This window comes from Geospiza fortis, unplaced genomic scaffold (genome assembly GCF_000277835.1).
Source record: "Geospiza fortis unplaced genomic scaffold, GeoFor_1.0 scaffold130, whole genome shotgun sequence".
NCBI lineage: Eukaryota > Metazoa > Chordata > Aves > Passeriformes > Thraupidae > Geospiza > Geospiza fortis.
The window spans coordinates 7050605-7074794 of NW_005054300.1; the positions used below are offsets into that span (position 1 = coordinate 7050605).

General features: G+C 37.4%; 1 protein-coding gene across 1 annotated transcript; it reads left to right on the top strand.

Annotated features, from left to right (window-relative positions):
* The first annotated feature begins 798 nt into the window (after positions 1-798).
* Positions 799-23371, top strand: LOC106631928 (endogenous retrovirus group K member 19 Gag polyprotein). Its single transcript, XM_014309064.1, has 2 exons — positions 799-880; positions 21504-23371. Exons 1-2 carry the CDS (start codon positions 799-801, stop codon positions 23369-23371), a joined length of 1950 nt encoding a protein of 649 aa, XP_014164539.1.
* Positions 23372-24190: the final 819 nt, after the last annotated feature.

A 24190-nucleotide genomic window follows, 5' to 3' on the forward strand; every position in this document is an offset into this window, starting at 1 on the left:
TTTTATGAGATGTTATAAAAACTGTGATTGTAGTGGGTATGTTATTGCTGAATTTTATAATTTAATACACTGTTATTTTATAATTTCTGGCCTATTGTCTTTATAGGGACATAGTTATAATAGATTTGCCTTTATTACAGCAAATAATGACTCAGTTTAATGAGATTATACTATTTTTAAACTTGACATTTAACTCAGCCTTGGTTTTTCAATTAATCACAATATGGTAATAATCTTTTCCAGCTAGGTTTCTTCAATTATCATTAGAATGAAATAGTTTTACATGCTGCTAGTGTCTACTATTGGAAAATTCAAGCTGTGAGCTTCAGATAATTTCCCAGTTGCAGAAAGGGTTAGGAGTAGGGTGGACTAATATTCTCCATTTACCTTCTAGCTGTCCTTCTACCAAATGATGGCCCAGTTCTATCTTCCAGCTGCCCTGTTCTGTTATTCTGTTCATAAATGAAGAAAGAAATGGAATGAAAAGTGGCAATACTGAGAGGAAAACAGGTTTTTCTAAGTCTGAGGGAGACTGCAATTTAGTGGCCAGCTAAACCAGAATGATTGGCTAGCCTGGCTGCTTGAAATGCCTTGATCAAACAGCTCTTCCACTTTACTAGGTCAGGTTCAGCATGGCTTGTTTAATTTTTTTATTTTTTTATTTTAATCAATCTAACCCAGTAAAGTACATCAGTGACAATGAGAAAATTAATGTTTTTTATTCATGACAGCACTCTGGTCAGACAAGCATCAGAACTGAGACACAGCAGGGTGCAACACCGTATAGGTGACACGGAGATGGAGGATTTGGAAGCACAGTTTGAAGAAAAGGCTGGACTGAGGACTGATGAAATGGCATGGCTCATCCTTGTGAGAATTGGTAAATTACTCCTTAGCTGTGTGATCCCACCTTCCCCCTCACACCAGCTCCAGCACTCGACTGGATAAATTGTTTCACGTATTTAAATCACAGACGAAATTTCTTTCTTTGTTAGGCTCGTTTTCTTCTCTTTCAACGACTTGAATTGGCTCAATTCAGGGCACGATGCATGCGTGGGAGAGTCAGAGTGGGAATGGAGAAAGAGCAGTTTACAGTCCAGAGGAGAAGGAAGGAGGGAGATCCAGAGCAGTTTAGAGTCCAGAGGAGAAGGAAGGAGGGAGATCCCCCCCTTTTGGTCATGATGAATTTGTAGATTCTATTCAAGACCTAACGTCAAACCATCCCATGCTGTTATTTTGTGCAACAGCCCAACAGTTGTTTTCACAAAAAAAAGAATTGTTGTTTATTATCTTTATTTCATTTTGAAGTTAAATGCTGAGTGTCCATATTCCCTGGACTAGTTCTGGATAACACTGATTTAAAGGCCCTGGTCTGATCCATTTCACCGACTCTGACAAGTGACAGAATTCTCTGTATGAGCTGCTTTGGTTTCTGCTTCCTATCCCAACTTGCATTTCTGACACTGGCAGATTGCTTCTTTAAAAGATAATTTGCAGTGTGTGCTTTTCCATCACTTGAAGTCGTGTCTTGCACAAGTCACGTTGTGACTCATAAAATAGTGCAAATTAGAACTGTCAGTAGTCCATCAGTTCAGTCAATTTAACATTGGTCCATGAATGCAAGAAGTCACAAATTTTGTAAAGAATATAATCTGTGTATTTAATTAACAATGCTAAGACACCTCTGATTTCAGAAGAAGTGTTTTCTTTCCGTTTACTCAAGTGGTTAGAAACGTGTATTTCGAATATCTCACTGTAATATGGTAGAGTGTGTATTTATCAATAGGATCTAAATCTGAACAGATTCCAGGCAGAATGAAAATGCACTGTACAAAATACACTGTGTTCCATTTTCTTCTTTCCAATTTGCACAGTTAATTAGCAGAGGTGCATTTGCCTGTTTGTATTGTTACAATGAGATTTATCCAGGTATCAAAAAGCTGAAAATCTAAGAATTAAGCTTTCTGGGGTTTTGGAGATTATTTTAATTAAGTAATCTACAACTGAGGTTGCTGCTATGTGTGACAATAGGATTACCTTTGTGCTAAATTGTCAGTTTTATTTTGTACAGAGAGTTAAGTCTAAAATCAGAATTAGACATAGATATTTGTTTCAATACAGAGAATTGAAAAATACAGACATTTGGTATTTGGAAATATTAAAAGACAACATTCACCAGCTCACTCTGAGAATATAGTCAAAGTGTTTTAATACAATTTTCTGCTAGAATAAAGGATTCAAGGATTACTTAATTTAAAGAATGTCAACATTCTTTAGAATATCAAAGCTAGGGAAGATACCAAGGAAAGACATTTAAATGAGTATAAAAACATTTCCTAGAGGCCTGTGGAAGTACTTGGAGAGACATCAATCTGTGAAGAAAAAGCAAATAGAGCTCACTGTGCCTAAACCCCCAGGGCTTGGTCTGTGGTCCAGACGCCTCTAATGAGCTTGGGGAAAGGCTGAGCTATCCTAGGGTACAATTGTGTGGGACAACTTTTCACCTGCAGTTCAATTAACAACCAAAACCAAATTTGAGCATGATTGATGTGATAGTGCCAAGTGTCAGATTTTGTACTCTTTTAATATTTCCAAATACCAAATGTCTTCCTGCATTTTTCAATTCTCTATGTTGAAACAAACATGTATGTTTAATTCTGATTTTAGACTTAACACTCTGAACAAAATAAAATTGACAATTTAGCACAAAGGTAATCCCATTGTCACATGTTAGTATCTTTTTGTTCTATGTGTAACTTGATTTGAGCTCAGCAGCACTATGAATTGTCTGACCACTCAAGTGAGATAATCTAACTAAAAAAAATTAAAATTTAGTGCACATAGCTAGGTAGAATTTAATTAAAAAACAAAATTAAGTGCACAAATCACTAGGTAATTTGCTACTTAGGAAGTAAAACCAGATGATCATAAACCCCATCTGCCAATTTGAGCTCCAGTGAATTCTTTAGAAAGATCAACCTTGTTTTAAAGACCTCAAATCACAGACAAATAATAAGTGTTTAAAATAGGCAATTTACCTTCATGATTAAGACTGTGTGCCCTGTTTACATTTGATCTTCAGTCTCTGGTAATATCCAAAGAGTCAAGTTAGGTAGATAGGAGATTTGGGAAATGATAACTTTTCAAACAAGATGGGACACTTTCTGGTGTTTGAAAAAGGGAAGAGGTTAGCTCTCTTTCTTGGCCCAAACTATTTTCACACTATTTTATGTGCATATAAATAATAATGAATAATTTAATAACAAACAATGCAGTAATAAAGATCATGGCCATTTCAAGGGAAATTTGCTCAAAGAGAAGTTGAATACATTATAAACTCCCATGGTTCTGAAAAGTCCTCTTGGGCAAGTCTTCAAGTGCATTCTTATAGGGAAAACAGAAAAACATCAACCTTCAAAACTGAATATGTATAAAATTGCATGCCAGCATGGGGCATTATATAAGAAGATAAATGAAGCATAGATTTTTAGAATATACCCTGCACATTTCCAAATACTTTGGATGAAATATAATTTCTAAATGGGAAGATTTCGCTATTGTAAATTGTATCACTAGATGGCAGTAATAGCCAAGTGAAATGAAACAACAATGTAAAGAATCTCAGGGTTTTATTTTGAATTCAATCTCTTAATATCAACTCTAGATATAAGTTGGTATGGTTCTGTTTCCAAATCCAGGCCAGACATAAATTATGATAATTGGTCATATCCTGTTAACAAGGCATAAGATACTACAAAAGGCCATTTTCAATGCTTTCTAGAACTTTGGGGGTCCTAATAGAGTCTCCAAACTGTTCCATTTTGTTGGTGTTTAAAAAAATACGACAACAAAAATACTCAGGACCTAATGCCCCAAGTGGCTGTTTCTGAGGTATTAACACTGAGAGCCCAAAAGGCAGGAAATGAAAAAGTGAATATAAATTGTTGTAAGCAGGAGGCAGATGGAGTTCTAGAATCTTACTGGGAGACATGCAAATCAAAACATCTAAAATTGTGTCCATTTGTAGGATTTTGAAATTATTTTGGCTGTTCTCAGGCAGCCAAGAAGACACTGAATCTAAACCAACAAGCTGATTTATAACAAATTTTTAATTGTGTAGACTACAGGCTGGAGAATTGATAAAACAAATGCTTCATTTCTAGTCTCCTGATGAGCAGATCCTCTGTGTGCTCAGTCACACACAGCATCTCAATTTTTGTATTACAGTGATTCAACAATGACACAGCACCCTTTCTTCCCATGTTCTATGCATAATATAGAACTTGATGTTCCATATAGGGTAAGAGAGATGAAATAACATTGCTACTATGCTTTCCATAGGTACTTGAATAGCAGTGAAGATAAAGAGTTAGCTTTGGCCTCTCTTGCTTGTATCTGAATTGTGCATTCTTCCCCCAGCAGCGGTTGCAGAGGAAGCAGCCAGCCCGAGCACAGGGAGTGAGATCAGCCCTGGAATTTCAGAGCAGCTGTTCTGCTGCCTCTGGTGACTGCACCACGAGCAGAGATAAGGGAGAGCTGTGGGGGAGCCAAGCAGGACAGGGCTGAGATTCAGTCCCAAGTAAACCTGGAGTCAGCAAAAATTCTGGGCTTTCCCCTGGGTTTTCTATTAACAACATACAGAGCTGAGAAAAATTTTTTTCCTTCTCCCCCACGCCCCCTTAAAAGAAGTCAGATATATATACACCAGTTAGTTCTGCAGGAAGGTGTTATGTTATGCTGACATTAAACTAAATTGCAGGTTGTTTTACTGTTTCTCTCCTTTTCAATGGGAGGGGGAGGATGCAATCACTGTTTATAATTACATTCATCAGTTTAGCTGTTCTCATTCTGAGAATTTTGTAATCAAACCAGATAGGTCTTTTGTATTTAGTGTCCATATTTAAAAATCATTATGGATATTAAAGTCAAAGAACATATGCTTCCTGACATATAGAAAAATCAATTTATTTGGTCCATCTGAGTAGCTGTCCTATTCAAATATTGTAATATTTATTACTCAGCAGAGAGTTTAATTAGATTTTGCTCCAAAACATGTTTTACATTAATGTTATAGTGTGCAAAGTTTTTCTGCTTATTGTAGGATCTTTGAACATAGGCTAATCTTTATAAAATGCTTGTGTTGTTAGATCTCTGCTTTATGTACATTCACAGGTCCAAGCTGAGCTTCTTGAGAAGAGCTGAACTCAGCCAAGGAGCTGCTCTCATAAAAGTTAACAAAACTGAGAATGCAGCACAATAAACTACTGTTGAGTGGACTTTTAAAAGCAGGAAGGCATTCTGCCAAGTCCAGGTAAGGAGGATCTACACAGGTATTTCTCCTTTCCCCCTACAAAACCCAGTGTGTAATTACCAGCCCTGAATCTAGCAGCAGAAAGTAACATTTCAGTTTCAAACTGCAACTTGATTAGACTTTCACTGTTAAAATTAAAGCTGTGAGAGCCCAGGAAGATCTGCCAGCTCCCGGTTTGTTTGCTTGAAATGGGGGTTTTGCTACTCCTTTTGTGATTATTATGCTGAACTTGATTAAAACAATTAAAAAATAGAACAAATTTCAGTTATGTTGAGATCCCTATAAATTAAAACAGCAAGAGATAAGTGAGAACAAAAAACAGACAAGAGAGAGAGGATCATTTGCTTTTGAGGTTTAAAATGTATAAATAAAACTTTTTTTACACAAGAAGCTGGATGTCTGAGCCCCAGAACCTGAACTGCAATTATGATTTGTTTTGACATTGCAGTTTACTTTGAGGAAAGGATAATTTTGTTCACATTTAAATATTACAAACTTCAAATAATATAAACTTGCCATGCATCTGTCACCATAGGGTCTTAATTATTTTGCTTTTCACTATGACCTTTGTTATAAATTTTGAGAGTTTTACTTAAGGACGAATGGACTGTTTCATGTCTGCTGTAATTTGAGTTACACATTGCAGCATCTGTTGCTTTCCTGCAACAAAGATATAAAGAGTTCAGTATTTTTTATTCAATTGTTGAATTCTCCACTGGCATAGAACTCATACTGCAAAAAATAATTAGTAAGATGAACCCAGTTTGCATTGCCTCTTATGTGGAAATTATTATTCTGGATGTGTATTATTTCCAAAGAAGCTGTTGAAGAGATTATGTAATGGCATATTTTCCTGAATATTTTCGCCATCAAGTCTGCTTGAGTGGCTCAGATCTCAGAAGCAGAAGAGGTTTAGAAGATGAGTGTTCTTAGTTTGGCTGCTTTGCTGACAAAGCAAGGTAAGTTGCTCGAGGCAGAACAACGCAGTAATTAATTGCATTTGGCAGCTGATTTAGCATGGATATATCAGGATAACGTTGCATTCTTCCATGTAAGACGACTCTCCTGATGTGTAAACAACTGACATTTTGCAGGTTATTGTGCCATGAATGAGTGAAATCCTGGCAACAAAGAAATCAACACCAAAAATCTTGGAGGTTCTTTCTGTCAGGGTGTTGCCACTAGGTGTCAGTTCCATTTTGTTAGTGAGAAAGAACAAATTGATGTTGAGTGGATGCCTTTTGAACTAGAGATAGGGTCAAAGGCAGGGGAGCACAAAGGAAATTAATGCTTAGTTGTTACAGTCCTGGAAACTTCTCTGTTTCTGCATTGAAACGTCTGAGTTTGGGCACCCAAATTAGGTGCTTCATATAATAACTCCTGTTAGTTCATATAATAATTCCTGAAAATTAATTTTGCATCTGTTTAGCTTTTTTCCTGGCCTGATGAATACATACACCAGCTATTTGTTATCTATTCTGTTTCTTTCCAGAAGAAACAGAAACAGCTGCCTTCTAGACTATGTAAAATGTTCTTTCCCTTTATGGAAAGACCTTCACTTTTTTCTGAGGCTGAAATGCCTTTAAATCTATCTAGCTGAAGGTCAGCCTCTTAGCTCTGGTTCAGCATTCTTGCAGGCTCTTCCTTCCAGCTTTAAAGTTGCTGTCAAGTCCTTTATCACCCTGTTACCTTGGAATCTGCCTGCTGGGGCTGTACTGTTCTTGCAGGAAATTTGCATGACAACTCTTTTTCCCAGGGACTTCGTAATTTCTTTCAGTACTTTCAGTAAGGCCAAAAATATTCAGAAGCCTTGTGCCAATTTAGTCTTCCCAGGCAAAACCTTCCTTACTCCCTACAAATACTGGTGACTGGCTGTTCCTGCTTCTCAAATCTCTTTTTCTGTTATCTTCATTTGGTTTTGGTGTAGCTCATTTTCCTGGCCCAGACTGCAGAAAGAAATCATCACACTCTCGATGTCAAACTTTTGCATTGTCTGTCACCTCACTAGGAAATTAGGATGAGCAGAACATAAGTCATGGGGAAATAAAGGAAACTGGAACTTTCAAGTGGGGGAAGGTATGAGTTTGGCCTGAACTGAACCTGAGCAAGGGGAAAGAAAGATATTTCCATAAGGGTTTGTTCAATTACTTATATTTCCTTTTTCTCGATTGTTGGAAAAGATGAAAATTTGACAAGAAAGTTTCACAGATATGTATGCTTGGCAGAAATCTCTCTGAATGTAAAACCTGAGAACGGGACAGAGATGGAAGCAAGTTTTGATATAGAAGAACAAGAGATGTCTAAATTGACAATTGCTGAGCCAGTCATTACTGGACAACTAAGAAAGCAAAGGTTAAGTCGAGTTGGAAGGGGGTTTTATGACTAGAGCAAAGGATATATTGACCACAAATAAAAAAGATGTTTTTACCAAGCAGAAATAGGTCTTGGGAAAAGCAGAAAGATACCACAGGTAAACAAACAAGCTGATGAGGCAAGTAGAAAAGAGATCTAAGAATTTTCCACTGCAAGAAAACTAAAAAACAACTTTAAGCTTAAACTATGACATACTAACTCATGTGATTGGATAGTAATGACCATAGTATGGTAATGACTGTAGTTATGATAGGCTGTAGGTAATATTAAATGTATTGTATATGATGCTGATTGGTTACGTATTAAGATGCTCAGCAAAGAAAAATATATAATGTACTGTAACCAGAACTAAAGTGGCTTCAGGCTTGCCTAAAAGCTGCAGCTGACTGCTGTAGGAGTGGCTCTGTCACCCAGGACCCCTGCTGTAACATCTCCTGTACAACAGACAGCATTTTGAAGAGCTGCCTGGAGTCCCACATCTCTCGTCTCAGGCTCTCACACCCAATATTTGAATCAGTCATTGTAAGTTTGTGGTAACTGGTAATAACTTAAGTTAAAATAAATTCCCTGATTGTTAAGACTGTTTTGCCTATGACTATTTAATTTCTTTAGATCTCGAGTCAAATTCCACAAGGAAATGTGGGTTCATAAATTCTGTTATACTTTGCTTTTGCTGCCTAGCTTGCCTTGGATACCCCAGCAGTACAGAGCTGGAGACAGCTGGGAGCAGCTATTCCTGGATGCTCATCTGTGAATAATTCCTGTCTGCTTCCATCCTCAGGCTAACCCAAACCTCTGTTCTCTTGCCAGGGTACAGAACTAAGAGTTTCAAATAACTTTATGTGTACTTAGTTGTACTCTAGGAGTTGTCTCAGATGACCTTCCATTCTGTAAGTGCATTATGAAATTCTAATCACCAGGCAAAGTTTTCTGCCTTGAATCCTAATTCTCCACTGCTTTGCACCTCGGCTATTAATTTGCACATATGCAGAGTGAAATCAGGTGTTAAATGAAACCAAACCAGTTTGGTAACAAATTGCATACCTTCTGAATAGTTGTAAATTATTGTGATGAAATTTAAAGGAATAGGGAGTTGAACCCTTTGTGGCAATTTAAAGTGATTTTGTCTGATTGCTTTCACATGATGTGGAAATGATGGAACTTTTTTTTCACCTGTTTTTAATAAGGCATTTATGTGTACCATCAAATGAGAGCAGCCAATAATTTAGGACCTGAAATTGTTGTCTTTCTTATGATGTTAAGAATCAACACAGTATTAGTTCTTCAAAGAAAATATTTATGTTTAAATAATGGCAGTTCAATACCAAATTTTTGTGAAAATAGCTTTTTTTTCTGAGATAATGACCATTGATTACTGAATAGTAGCAGTATTCTATGCTTTCCAAAATTAATATTGACTGTGTTCTGATGAGTAAATCGCACTAAATGCTACATTTTAAATGTACTGTTATTAATATAACTTTCAATATTGTTTTAGAAATCAACAGCTATTGAAAAAAGCATTCACAGAATCATGGAAATACTGGTTGGAAAAGATCTTTGAGGGTCAGCTAGTCCAGCCTCTGTGATACATGAAGGGGCAAGATTCAGCAGCAGAGAGTGAATCTGAGATTTACTCAGAAGTGCTCCATGTGTTATCTTTACTCCTAAGAGCTTTTTTTTTTTTTGGTTGCAGCTTACAGACACAATCACAGTCCCACCATAAATCTGTCCTCTTGACATTTCCCATTGTTCTCTCCAAGCCATGGTAAAGGAGCATGAAGAGTGTACAGTTCTGTGCTGATGTAGAAGCAGAAACTCCAGTTCTGTTTCACGTTGCTGCTGGCGCCTCTGTTTAACTCTTTCCTCACACCAACACCTGTACCCCAACAAGCTTCCTGCAACCAGACTATTGTCAACTCAAAATAGTCAGCAATGGCTTCTTAATGCAAAAAGAGGGCAGATAGAAAGCAAGACTAGGTGCCAAAGATGCTACAAAAACATTGCTTAGGGACAAGATCTCTAAAGCCAGGCTTAGCTGGAGCTAACACTGGGTAAGGATGTAATGAGAAGCCATAACTAATTCTACTAATTCTACAGCAGTAACAAAAGGAAATTGTAGGTCTATTGATGAAAGGGTCCAGTCCTGTATTATGTTATTTCCCATTTGCCTGCAGTTGTCAAAGCAACAGCATAAGCATTCTTTAAGAACTAAGTTATTTTTATCTAATTGTTTTACAATCTGCTTTTAATTTGCAATATCATGTTCTGCCTATGACAGTAGGACCAGAAATGGATTTATAACGTTTTCCTTTTCCCTAGTCCTTTTTTGCAACTAATTATACCTCATGTTATAATAACACTCTATATCAGAGAGAAAAAAATTGTTGTCAGTTATAAATGCTGCATGTTTTCTGTTGGTTCTAGGCAATAGCTCACAAGACTTCATCTGGTTACAGCCAACTCAGTGGGACTATGTGCATTTTCATCAGGTAAGGATCTGACCCTCAAGAAAACAAAGCTACAACAAACTAACAAGTTGCTAAGTGATAATACATTAACAGATTTTTATTTTGACTTTCAGATATTTTATCCTTAAAACAATTAAATCAAAACAAAGTAGTTCTACAAAGTACTCAGCATTCAATCTGAATCTCTTATCTACTGTTATAGGTCCTTCTTCTTCCTTAAAAAGGAAGATATGCAAGCACCCTCTTTAGTACTTGGACCACTTTCTCAGTTTTTTGTCCTAAAAGAAGGTGAAGAAGCAAAGTGTTTTGGAGTTTGGAAAGAAAGCCTTTGTCTTTAGGCAAGCTGTATTATCATTCCTTTGTTCCTTTTCTCCTGTACTTGGAAATACTTGAATTTTCCAGTGATGGAAACATATTGGCAAATATGTTGAATTATTGTTAAAACAGAACTCCAGTAGATATTTTTCAAAGAGCTACAGTTTTTTATTGTTTCCATCGTTAGAGTTCAAGCCTGTGGGAAATGACTTTCAGCAGTTTTTGTGTGTACATTTGCTCTCTCTTCTTGTCTTTGTGCTTGCTCGTGCTCTCTCTCTGATACACACACTGTTAGCCTTAATTAGAGAAAAAAAGCCTGAAAGCTTTGAAAAATAAATTATGGAAACTGAAAGCTGCATCGGACAACAACAATAACAGGCTTCTTAATTGGTGATCTGGGAGCTGGAGCACCTTTCCTGTGATGGCTGAGAGAATTGGGCTGTTCACCCTGGAGCACACCAGCACCAGGTTTTGCACCCTGCACTGCCTGCAGGCAGTCTACAAGAAAGATGGAGAGGGACCTTTGACAAGGGTGTGTAGTGATAAGACAAGGGGGAGTAGCTTCAAAGAGAGTAGGTTTAGATTAGATATTAGGAAGAAGTTCTTTACTGTGAGCTTGGTGAGATGCTGTTAAAGGTTTCCCAGAGAAGCTGTGGCTGTTCCATCCTTGGGAGTGCTCAGGGCCTGACTGGATGGGCCAGACTGGTTCAGTGGAAGGGGTCCCTGCCCATGGCAGGGGGGTTGGAACCAGACAATCTTTGGGTCACTTCCAACCCAAACTGGTCTGTGATTATATCTGTTCTTTATTGGTAGATTAGATGTCATGCCTATCTTTTAGGTTTTGTGATGTGACTATTCAATGTTTATGCTATTTATCAAATGCTGTTTGGGATAATTTGTATAAAGTGCTCTAGACAAGTGCCCCATGTTCCCATTCTCTGACAGTGTTCTACAGACAATGACTGAATGATGTGGGTTGGTTAGCACTTAATTCTGTATTCTTTATTTCAGTTTGTGACTGAAATATGAGTATAGTTTCTTATCTGTGCATCATGAAAATCACAGTTCATTTCTAATTTGTCCTAAAATGGAAGGCCAAAATTATTTGGAACAAAGAAAATCAAAGATGTGATGAACAAATGTCCTTTTGGTCTTGCAGAGAGGAAACAAAATTAACTGGTAGAGCTACCATGGGTGGATATTACAAGGAAATATCACTAGAAAAAACCATCTGAACATCTAAATATGTGGCCCAATACCTGTAAGACTAAGCTGCTAGTAATAGTTTAAAGTCTTCAAATGGATAATGGCCCAAATTTAATAAATGCTTGAACTTTCAGGATGCTACTAAATGAAATATTTTAAAAATTCAAAGCTAAAGTATTAAAAATCTTAGGACCACAGGTACATTCTTGTTAAAATTCATGCATTTTGCTGTGACATTCAGTGAAAACAGAATCAAGCATTTTTGTTTCTTCTGGTTAGACTGGTTAAATTGATCCTAACAAAACAACCTTCATGCATATATTGTTCTAAAACTACTTTCAATATGAATAAATGATTAAGGAAAAAAATACACCAGTATTTAGAAGCAAATACATTTGGAAAAGTGTCTTATACCCAGTACAACAAAATCATGGACTCAGTGCAGCAAGTTTTCTGTCTGTCACCTAAAAGAAGTTTGTTAGTTCCAGAATCTGCCATGACTAAGAGCTGTCATTCCTCATCAGGTCTATCTCTGAAACCCCAAAGCTCAGAAAAGACAAGGTGACTGTCTTGTTAGAAAAGCCCCTGGGGGCGTTTGGGTGAATATCAGACTCTGAAGGGCAGCTTAGTTCTTCTGGACAAGTGGTTTCTTTCAGGCTTGTTTTTCTAGGGGTTAGCATGGATCTCCTTACTGTGGGCTTCACAGCAGATAAAAACATCCTTCCAAGAGTCAATGAGAAATTTTAAATATAAACATGACAACATAACTTAGAGGAGCTCCTGGCAGAACCTGGCAGCTTGATGTAATTTGAGTATTTGAATGAAGATGTCAGTTGATGTGCAAGCAGAGCAGAAAGTGCTGCCAAGACAAGGTTTGGAGAAATCTCCTGTAGGTAAATTCTGCAAGACATCTTCAGAGTGGGTGATTGTCATACATGAAGGGACGAGACCCACCAGCAGAGGCTGAATCTGAGATTTACTCGGAAGTGCTCGGTGTTATCTTTACTCCTAACAGCTTCTTCTTGGTTACGGCTTACAGACACAATCACAGTCCCACCATAAATCTGTCCTCTTGACATTTTCCATTGTTCTCTCCAAAGCCATGCTAAAGGAGCATGAAGAGTGTACAGTTCTGTGCTGATGTAGAAGCAGAAACTCCAGTTCTGTCTCAGGTACAGCTGTCCTGAGACACACTGCTGCTGGTGCTCTCTGTTTAACTCTTTCCTTACACCAACACATGTACCCCAACAGGTAATCTTTTCAAGTGCATTTAGACCTGGTGAAAAGGAAAGAAAAAAAGCAACGTGGAAGACTTTTAGCCTACAATAAATTAATATAGGACATTGGGAAAGCAAGAGAAACAATGGAGACACCTTACAAATCTGTATTATTCAAGGTAATAGTGGAGGGTTTGAGATCTGTTTTGGTTTGGTTTTTTTTGTGGTGGCTGCAGTGATTTTTTTGGTGTGTGTTTTGTTTTTACTGCCTTCTTGAGGAGACAGGGCTTATGTGGCAATGCTGTCCCTGCTTCTCTTCGTCTGGTCACTGCACCCATAAAAACGTCTGAAATTATAGATATTTTCAAGCAAATTTTGAGTATACTTCAGTTCTTATGAGATCTGTCACTCACATGCTGGAGATTTATTCAAAATAATGTCACATTGAATGAAAAGCAGGTAGAATGTACCTGTGGAATAAGGGTGAGGTTTTTGAGGTGAGTAAAGCTTTGTAGGAGAGTGAAGGAAAAAAATTCTTAGGAAGGTTCCATTACTTCTGCTGTTTATAGATCAATTTCTTTTTCTTTGAAGGCTTTCTTACATTCTGTGCAGCATCTAGGATGGGAACATACAAACCTGTAAGATCACACCCTTTATGTTTTAAAGAGATTGTCTTTTAAATACTTGGAAATATAATATTTGGATTATAATCCTTACTGCCATGTTTGAAGATTGAAATTTCTTGAAATAAAACTTTGAGAAATAGAAACTGTAGTGAACCATATTATCATTAAAGTTAAAAGGTGCTTGAAATTTTAATCCATTAACTAGTTCTATATTGATTATCATATTTTTATAGCCTTGACACAAGTTCATAGAATCCACAGATGTTTGTTGTCTGAAAGGCAGAATGACAGAACAGTCTATGCAATACATGACTTTGAAAGGTCATCTGGTCCAGTCTTTTACAGGAAAGGGAGCAGAGATGAGATTATTTCCAACCTGTCCCACCACATCTAGAAAACCTCCAGTGATGGAGGCTCTCCCATGTCTTTGGTGAGGTGGGTTAGTGGCTGATTGTTCTCACTGGCTTAAAATGTGAGGTTACTTTCAATTATTAATCATGTGTTTTACATACCAAGAAGATCTTTCAAGGATTAATTTCTTCCCTCTAGTAAAAGAATTATTAGCTAAGTCCAATTATTCCAGTTATTACAAAGTTTAATAAATCTGTTAAATCCACAGAAGTCTGAATTTATGATTCCCTGAACTCAAAAGTATTATAAGAAAAGGAATTTATTCCGTGAGTTGGAAGGTTTATTATTTCTTTAGAAAGGCTTGAGGAAAGCACAGAGGATTTGAAATGAAGACATGCAAAATTTGAATTTAAAATAGAGGTAGTGTTTGATAATACAATCATGTTTACACAGGAGGAATACCTTATTAAAGAGATATCATAATGACTGTTTCCAGCAAGTGTAGAGTAATTGGCTTAAGTAGCCACTTGATGTCATCCTGGTGCAACAAAATTTGTCTAAAAACCTTTGATTCAAAGAGAATTACTGTTTTCATGAACAGTTCTCTGCTAACCTTAGCTTTTCTTTTATTAAAAATTTATTTAGTGTTATTTTTCCTGTGGTCATGCAGAATCTTTTTTAAAAGTTTTATGACAAAATGCTTAGTATATTCTTTTTTCTTTGACTTTGGATATCTGTAAATTTTTCAAGAAAATGTAAGTCATTTGTCCCTCATGTAATTAGGTTGCTATGAACAGTTAGGTTGATTTGGCCCAAACACTCTATTGATGTTATATGAAAAATATGCAGAAAATCTTTCAAGACTCTGAGTGATGGTTTTACCACCAAGATCATTCAGCTATGTTATGCCACTTCTGTCCTCTTTTTTTAAACATCAATAAACTTTACAAAGGCGGTTATATTTTTGTTCAGGAAAAGTTGTTCTTTAATGTTTTGTTCTTGGCTTCCAGCTTGATTTAAAGGAGCAAAAGGTCCCATTTGATCATTGTGCATTTTTTTGGTGAGAAGGGGAGAGGACAAAAAAGATAAACTTTAGATGACTTCATAGGATTCAGAACAAAATTTTATATGGACTTTGTCAGAATTCATTTTCTCTGACACTTTTACCAGAATAAAATGTCCCTGATCTCTCAGCATCTTTCTCCTTCCATCCAGGCAGATACCCTAGATCAGCTAATTTTTTGCTATTTTTAAGATTTCCTCTGACTTGTTCTTTCCTCTTAACTCTCTGTGATCTTTATACTTTGGCTCAGCTCTGTGCCTGCTTGGCCAGCATTTTCTATCATACAATTCACTGTATTTTCCCACACTACTCCCCCAGAGTTGTAAAACATGAGCTCTGACAGGCTGCCCCTTTGTTCTTGTGACTGTATTTTATTTACAAGAGTTTACAAGTTTGTGTTGTCGTTTGAAACTTCCACACATTCTACAGCCTATTGTGTAATCTAGAAGATTATTTACAGTCTGTAGACTGACACAAGAACAACTTGTACTTCAGGTTGGAGGAATGAACAAGTGCGTGTGCACGAGCTCGTTGGAAATCTGGGAAACCCTGTGTGAGAAACTGTTATCCACTTTCTCTACATGTTTGTGATCCCAGAGCCTGCTCTGGCAGCTGCCTCAGGAAGATAAAGCTGAGACTGAAAGCATCCAGGTAGGTGTAAAGAAGTTGATTAAGGGTACAGTAGAACTTCTATAGGAACAAAGAGTTATTGAAAAGAGCAAGGATAATTCAGTCTGAATAAGGTGAATAATAGGGATTTGATTGAAGTGAGAAGATTAGCAAGAAGTGACTACTGTCTTCCTTTTAGCTCTATCTCAATGTGTGAAGAAAGGAGATAAAGTGAAATTAAAGGCCAAAGGAATTTTTTTTTCCTAGAGTAATCATTCATTGGCACTTGCTATTTCAGGAGGTCATTGAGGCAAGTCAGGAGCTGATCATAGCAGCTTTTAAGGGTTCATTAACAGCAATTAGTAAATTTTTTTCCTTTGACTAGTTTTCAGAATGGATAAAACAGATATGGGTTTAAAAGCAAGGACCCTGAGCACAATGGTAAATTAAAAATGGGCAGTATTTGAATTAAAGAGAATACATTCTACTTGAACTTCCACAATTATTTATGGCCACAAGAATGCTTTTGGCTGCCAGAGTGAGACAATACGGTTCTTTTCACCCAAGCTTATATATAAACACTCTTCATTTGATCTTCTCATTGATAACAATGGGTAAGATCCATCTGCTTAAACTGAAACAATTCCAGTGCATATATTTGCAAATGTCAACTCATGTATATTTCAGTGAATGGCAACAGACACCCTTAGGGCATAATTTTTCTTTTGCATATACGTCTAAAATAGGTCAGATGAACTATGTTCTATAAGTGATTACTTCTTCCCCTACTGCATATTACTTCTAATTGGAAAAAAAAAAATCAGGCAATACTTATATGCAGGTAGCTACAATGTAAACATGAAAATTTAAGTGGAATGAATGTTATATCAATCATGGCTCACAGTTTCTCACAACTATGTCATAGTTGCAGTCTTGCAAAATGTTAAGAGAGATTATCCATGGTCTTTTCTGCTCCTACTTGATGTCTCCATTCCATAAATTCTTTTATATTCTCTCCTGAGGAGGTGCTATAACAAAACCATATACTTTTTATTATCCTTGCTGATGAGTTTTATCAGATATGTATGGAATCATTCCTCTGTTTATATTATAAAGTTTTTAAATGGGACTATTTTTGGCCTGCCAAGATTGTTATACACAAGACTTGGCTTTTGTGTGTTTTTCAGAATTAGGCAATAGTATGTTTAAATGGTGTAAAGTCTCCATGACTTTCTGGTTTCTGCTAAAGCACATGAAGTTCTTATCTAATGATATTCTGCATACTCTAACTGAATTCTGTAAAATTTACCTCTGCTTCCTCAAACAGTACTTGATATCTCAAGATATTCATCTGTCAAGCACAAAAGTTTAAAAAATTGGCATGTGTAAACTTAGTTAACTTTAGCATTTAGATGACTTTAAATGGTCAAAATTTATATGTCTGGGATGAATAGAAATTTGAAATTAGATAAGATTTCTTAGTCATAAAAGAGAATGAAAGCAGAGAATGACAAATTGATGCATGAGAAGCAATATATGAGATGTGGTTGATAAATTATCTTCTGATATGTTAATGAATTCCAGATAGACAAGTTCATAATATGATGACTTATTGAGATTTTAATAAAGTAAATTAAAAATTGAATGGTGATCTGAATGAAAGAAGCTCCAGGAATCTTTGAAATAATAATCATGAATTTGAGCTTTTAAAAAGGCTTTTTATAGACACTGACCCTTATGCTCACATATACACATATTTGCATTTTAAATAGATACATCTGAAAAATCTACTAATTCTACACTTCTCCTTATACTTACATGGAAATAACAAATTCTATGATACTTACTTAGAAATATGCTCTGCATACTTGCATGCACTAAAAAAATCCATATTTAGTGCCAGATTCTTTTTGACCACACAGAAAGTCCTGCAGTTCTCTTTTACAACGATAATTCCTATAATGCAGAATATTTCCAAAACCACCAGTATTGTAATTATGTTAAAGTGAGTGTTTAAACACTGATTAATCTTGAAAGGTAAAAATCATCTGCTGCATCTACAAACAACAATATAATAGATGAGATTGAAAACATTCAAATAATATATTTACATAAAATACATGAGACACAGTCCCCCACTAAATTTAATCTAGCAAGTGTTCTCATTATACAATATGTACTTTTTTCTTTACTGTGTAAATCATTATTTCTTTTCTCTTTTAAAATTAAGATCTATTTAACATTTGTTGATTCCCCCAGCATCAAAGTAAATCTGCATAATTTTAGCCTTTTCTACATGAAATTTAGGCACCATTTTATATTCCCCATGTATGACAGGAATGCTTCAAATGCTTTTACTGTGGAGGTTTGAAATTTCTCTCAGTACAGAAATTTTGTTGAGTGTCTGCTTTTGAAATAAATAAATGCAAGACCTTTTTCTCTCTCCTTTCTCAGACATTCCCAGTAGTGTGGTGTTCTACTCCCCAATATTGAAAGATATGGACCCATCATCACATTTGAGAAATTTGGAAGAGACTTTATTTTCTGTTCTGCATTTCCTTGTTGTGTGACAGCAGGAGATCAGATTGATAAAGCACCACTGGTACACCAGTGCAGAGAACAGGTTTCCTGTCCCTGGGGAGGCTTTGCCACAGCAGAGGTGTTGGCACAGTGTGGCTGTTCTGCCTGCACAGTCCTGAGATCTGCTTGAGGAAGGGTCTTGGTGTCTGCAGCAGTGGGTGCAGAATTCCATACATAAAGGATGCTAATGGTCGCACATCAATAGAGGCATTGCCTGCAAAACAAGCGTGGCTTTTCATTTTTATTTAAAATTCTGTAGCATCATGTAAAGAAATTGGTCCAGCAATACTTGGCTTTGCTTTTTGCAATGTTTTCCCTGGTCAAACATGCATCCAAATTAAGTGTTATGGAAGGAAGTCGCAGTAAATTAACAGCTGGCTGGTAAGCCTGGAGCTTTAGAGAGAAAACTGCTCCTTCCTCCTTGCAAAAAGCTTGGGTGGAAAAAAAGCAGTTTCTCTTCAGTTATTTGGTTGCAGTGATTGAGGTCAGGGCAAACTGAAATAGATGAGACTTGGATGGAGGAGAGATTAGGATCTATGAGCAAACACTGCTGACTTCCAAAGAATAGAAGGAAATCTCACACTATTGTGTTTTACTAAGTGTCAGAGTACAGATATTTGGTTGAGGATAAACGAAACAATTATAGTGAAATTTTTGCTTTTCACCTCTTATAAATAATTGATCTCTCATTTGTTGATGGGCTTATAAATGCAAACTCAATGTCATTCCCATCCATAATACAACTGCTAACATCTAGGTATTATTCATCAAGAAAACACACCCATGACAGATATCAAATAAAACATTTATGAAATTATGCAATTTATATTTCATTCCTGTATGCAGAATACCTGAAAGTATTGGAGCATTAATACAACCCTAATCTGGTTTATCTCCTTTATTGCATAAATGTATAACAAAGCTTCATGACTGAGTAATAGTAAAATCCACATGAAATGTGCATAATCTAGGAGCTCTATAGGGCAGAGTTTGAAAATCTGCCATTTCTGTTGAAATGTGTTGAACATATCTTCTTAAAGAATAATATGGTTCATTAGAAGAAAAAAAAAAGTAAGGAGCATGTATCACTGATTATTATAAACAAAAGAGTATATTTCCCAAGTAATAAAAATTTTCTGTTTACAGAGTTTGATCTAAATGTTGTAAATTCCTACCATGATCCAAATTCAGATTAAAGTAGCAGAAGAATCTGACTTTGAAATATGCCATAGAGCATTAAAAAAAAAGAGGATCTCATGAGTAGATGATGGCTCCTGTGGTTTATAGCTGTTCACCTGACCACCTTTTTCCTTATCTCTCTCTGATACTGCAGATCCAGAAAATTGTCCAGCTGAAAAACTAGAAATAGGAAGAGTGTGATCAATCTCTCTCCCACTTTGCCAGTCCTGTGTTTGAAGTTTGAGTGTCAAGTGCTCTTTTTTCCAGCTATTGGAAAATTTGGACTATATTAGTGTAAGTATCTTGCCTTACTCTTTTTTAATTACAGCATGTGTTTATGTTTTCTGGTTGTAGAGAGAGAAAAGCATGGAAATATGACACTAGAACACCCTGAAGGCTTAAACAATAGAGGGTTGTATCAAACTGACTAACATAAAGAAACCTATGATTTTTCTTTCAGTCTTGCATTTCTTTGGGACTGGTTTATTTTCCTAAGCTACCTGGGATGGCAAGTGCAGCCAGAATACTTCTGAACCTAGTTATTTTCTTGCCTGTTTTTGCATTGTGTCTCACAGGGGTGTGGTTTGGTTCCTGCACTTATTTGAAAGCACAATCTGACTTATTGAGAGTTTGAGAGGAAGATGGCCTGAGTTACCATTAGCATAATTCATACCCAGCTGTAACTCAATAAGACTTGCAATTGCTTTCCCTCTATATGACTGAAGCATGTGATCAAAAGGCAAGATTAGCTAAGACAAACCCCTGCAGATTTAATTTTTCGTGGTGGGTTTGGGCAGGAGCTCTGAAGGTGGTGTTGTTCCCCTGGTTGCTTGTGAGGTGCTGTCCCTGAGGCTGCAGGTTGGGTGGGCTCTGTGCAGTTACTGACCAGAGGCTGTGCAAGGACCTGAAGTCAGCTGGTAACTCCATTGCAATGGAAATGAGACCATGCTGAGTTTGAATTCCCTGGTGATAATCACCACACATATCTTTCTGAAATGGCAGACAGATTAATGAAATACATGTGGTACATTGGGCACCATGCATAAATGATCTGTTGCCGGCAGCTGGTTCACTGTGTAATTTTGTGTTATTGTTGCAAGGAGAGATCAGCAGAAGGGAGTGTGACTCCTCCCAGTGTTTTGCTGGCTGGCTGGCTGGAAGCCCAAGGTTTAAGATTTTTCATGTTAATATTTAAAATCCCAAGAGGATTGCATCCCAAGTGCATTTTTGAGCTTCGGATGCCTGTATTCCATTTCAATCTTGATGGTTAGGAGGGAGAGATTTGGGGCCTGAGGGCTTTCTGAAATGAGCCAGCTGAGAGTATACAGTATCTTCTCCTCTGGAGTACTGGCTGTGTGGAATTTTTCCCTCCAGAGCTCAAATGTGTGATAAATTTAGTATATTTAAAAATATGTTTTCCACCTAAGCTTTGCATGACAATACTATAAGTTGTAATTATTTAACTGTTAGTAGTTATGGTTTAAAGTAACAGACTAAGGAGGAAAGACTGGAAATATCCTAGTCTCATTAGAGTCATCACTCTTTGCCTTGGACATTGGTTATGAAATATTATTAATTTGACATTTTCAGCTTACTTTCCAATACTTTTAAGAATCTCTGAGAGGCTTTTATGATTGCTTATTTTAAATCATAGGACATTAAGTACTTCAGACAAATAAGATTTTTATGCTCTTCATTTGTATAATGCTCAAAAGTCAGTCTCTAAGCATGCTGAGACTCTTTTGCTGGAGATATCTTTATTACTCTGTCTGTATTACATATGCCTGTCATAACTACAAGAGGAGCAAATCCAAATTCATCCCCAGATGTGGGGCAAGAAAATGACAGTAATAAGAGAGCAAAGGTGACTCGGCTAAGAAAAAGGACTGTTCAGTCAAGGCAGGAGAGATGTAAAAAAGTTTCTAAAATGTGACAGGTAGCAGAACCACAGTAGTTTGCAGGAAAAAAATCTTATACAAGCACTTGTTTTAAGGAAAAAAGCTGATGTGAACACTAGGAATGTGTTCTATTGGTTAGCAGATGCACAAATGGTTATACTTGTTGGCTATCCAGGTGTGTGTTACTCTAATCTGATAGTGAAAATATTATAAAAGCTATGTACACTTTTATTACATGTTTTCTAGTTATACTGTGCCTGGGGACTGTGCATCATTCCTACACCACAAATGGCTCCCTGAACAGGGATACACAAGCTCCTAGGCCATCCTGGACCTGCAGCATATCCTGACTACCAGTGGTGGCCTTCAGGGATTGCCAAGGACAGCCTTTCATCGCTGCCTAAGGAACAGGTTAGCCTTGCAAGCAGGTGGGAAAAGTTCCCCATAAAAATGGGCAATAATATCAGTAAACTGGAAACTCTCCATAAAGACTGTTTACTGCATATTACAAAGGAACAAGGGTATAAAATACAAGAAAGAAAGCTTATACAACTCCTTATATGGGTGAAAACTTACTGTCCTTGGTATCCCCCCGATGGCTCCTATGACCTCAATCACTGGAAGCGAGTGGGGGAGTCTCTAAAGTCTCATCAGTTAGACAGTCATGAGGTTAATCCTGATGAATTCATTACATGGCTGATTGTTTATTCTGCACTACAAGCTTTTCGCGATTCGGGAGAAATATTACACCCAGCCGTAAATTTGTCTGCAGACACTTCCCATGCACCCACAGCACCCCTTTCACGTCCTGATTCAGCTGTTTTGCAAGTGGAGGAGGGAATTAATGGGGAGGAACCGGAGGGCGATCTCGTGAATCTGAGAGCTATTGATCTAAGACAGGAATGTGATTTATATCCTGCTATAAAGCCGCAGCCACTGAAACCTATGGCTGCATCACCATCTACTGACACAAAGGTGCTAAAACAGCAGTCATGTCTCCCACCCTATGACATGTCTCCCTTAAGACATGTGACTGATAATGAACTTTCACTGTCCCCTGAGCCAAAAAGCTTTTTAGACACCTGCCGAAGACAAGCATTAGATCAAGGGGATGTTGAATTGCTCCATGCTATGCCCACAGTCCATCAAGGCAATCAGCCTCATCATGAACAAATTTCTTATGAAATGGTTAAGGAATTAAGAAAATCAGTGAAAGAAAATGGTCTGCAGTCTTCCTATACAATGAGACTTGTAGAAGCTATAGCAAAAAACTATGTTATGTTACCTGCTGACTGGAAAGCTTTATTTAAATTGATTATGACAACAAGACAATATTCAATATGGTGTGCAGAGTATGAAGAGTTATGTGAAAATCAAGCCCAGGCTAACATGGACACTGGTAATGCTGGAATAACAAAGGATCATTTGGCAGGGACTGGAGCTCAGACAACCATAAGAGATCAGTTAAGAATGCCCCCAGAGACACATAACCAAGTGAGGGGGCTGGCTATAAGAGCTCTGAAAAGAGTGCCAGACATTAACAGAACTGAACCTGGCTTCTCCACCATAAGGCAAGGACCCCAAGAACCCTACATTAATTTTATCGATCGTTTGCAAACAGCTGTGAACAGGCAAATTGATTTACCAGCTGCAGCGGAAGTTTTATTGAAATCCTTAGCCTATGAAAATGCTAATACTGACTGCCGTAAAGCACTCGATCAAGTAAAAACCAAACCTGGTACTTCCTTAACTGACTTTATCAAAACTTGTGCACATATTGGTACAGAACAATACAGAGCAGATTTACTAGCAACTGCCTTAGCTCAACAGCTACAAGTGGCTCAGGCAGCAATTAAATGCTTTGGCTGTGGAGAGGAAGGCCATGTGAAAAAGCAGTGCTCAAAGAACAAGCAAGGGAAGAAAAAACCTAGTAAACCGTGCTTCAGATGCAAGAAAGGTTACCATTGGAGTAATGAATGCCATTCTAAGTATGACAGAGATGGCAAACCTCTGCCACAACGGCAAAAATTGAAGGGCGGAGTGAAATCCAGTGCCACACAACAAAACAGGATCCAGGCACAGCAAACCCACACAGCTCAAGTTACATCCGGAGAACCCCAGGCAGTGCCAGCTTGGACTTGGCAGTTTCCACCACAACCACAACCACAATAAATGACACATCAGTTCAACTTACACCTACTGGCTTAAATGGACCCCTCCTTTTAAATGCCATGCATTGCCGTTCTGGAAATCATCATCATCTAAAAGTCCACTTTTTATTTTACTAGGAATCAACTCTGATTCTAGGGGTGAAATAAAAATCATAGTTTGGACTCCTAACCCATTTTGTACTATCCCAGCAGGATCATGCACTGCTCAACTGATGCCACTCCCTCTATTGCCAGACATGCAATCAATACCATCTGTCAATGCTGACGGGGGCACTGGAGGTTTTGGGAGTACCAGTACTCCTAACATTTGTTGGTCCAAACTCACTTCAGTACAACAACGTTTTCTAACCTGTGTAATAGATGGCAAATCTTTTACAGGATTATCAGATAGTGGAGCAGACATAACCATCATCAGCAAACATGAATGGCCACGTGAATGGCCCTTAATAACTCCAGCAGCCATCATTGCGGGCATCAGAGGTCAGCATACGCCACAGCAGTCAGTTAAAGAACTCATGGTGTAGGGCCAGAAGGGGAACAAGCACCTCTTAAACCACGTGTACTTTCTATTCCGTGTAGACTGTGGGGAAGAGATCTGTGATGACAGTGGGAATTGTCACTGACAACAAGTCTTTAAAAGTGGTCACTGATGAGCAGGTGAGACTTAAACGCCCATGGAACACATACTCCTGTGTCGATCAGTGGCCCCTCAGATGGGAACAGCTGCAACAAGCACAAAAACTGGTCAAAGAACAACTGGATATGGGAAATATAGTCGCTTCCACTAGCCCATGGAACATCCTAGTATTTGTGACTCAAA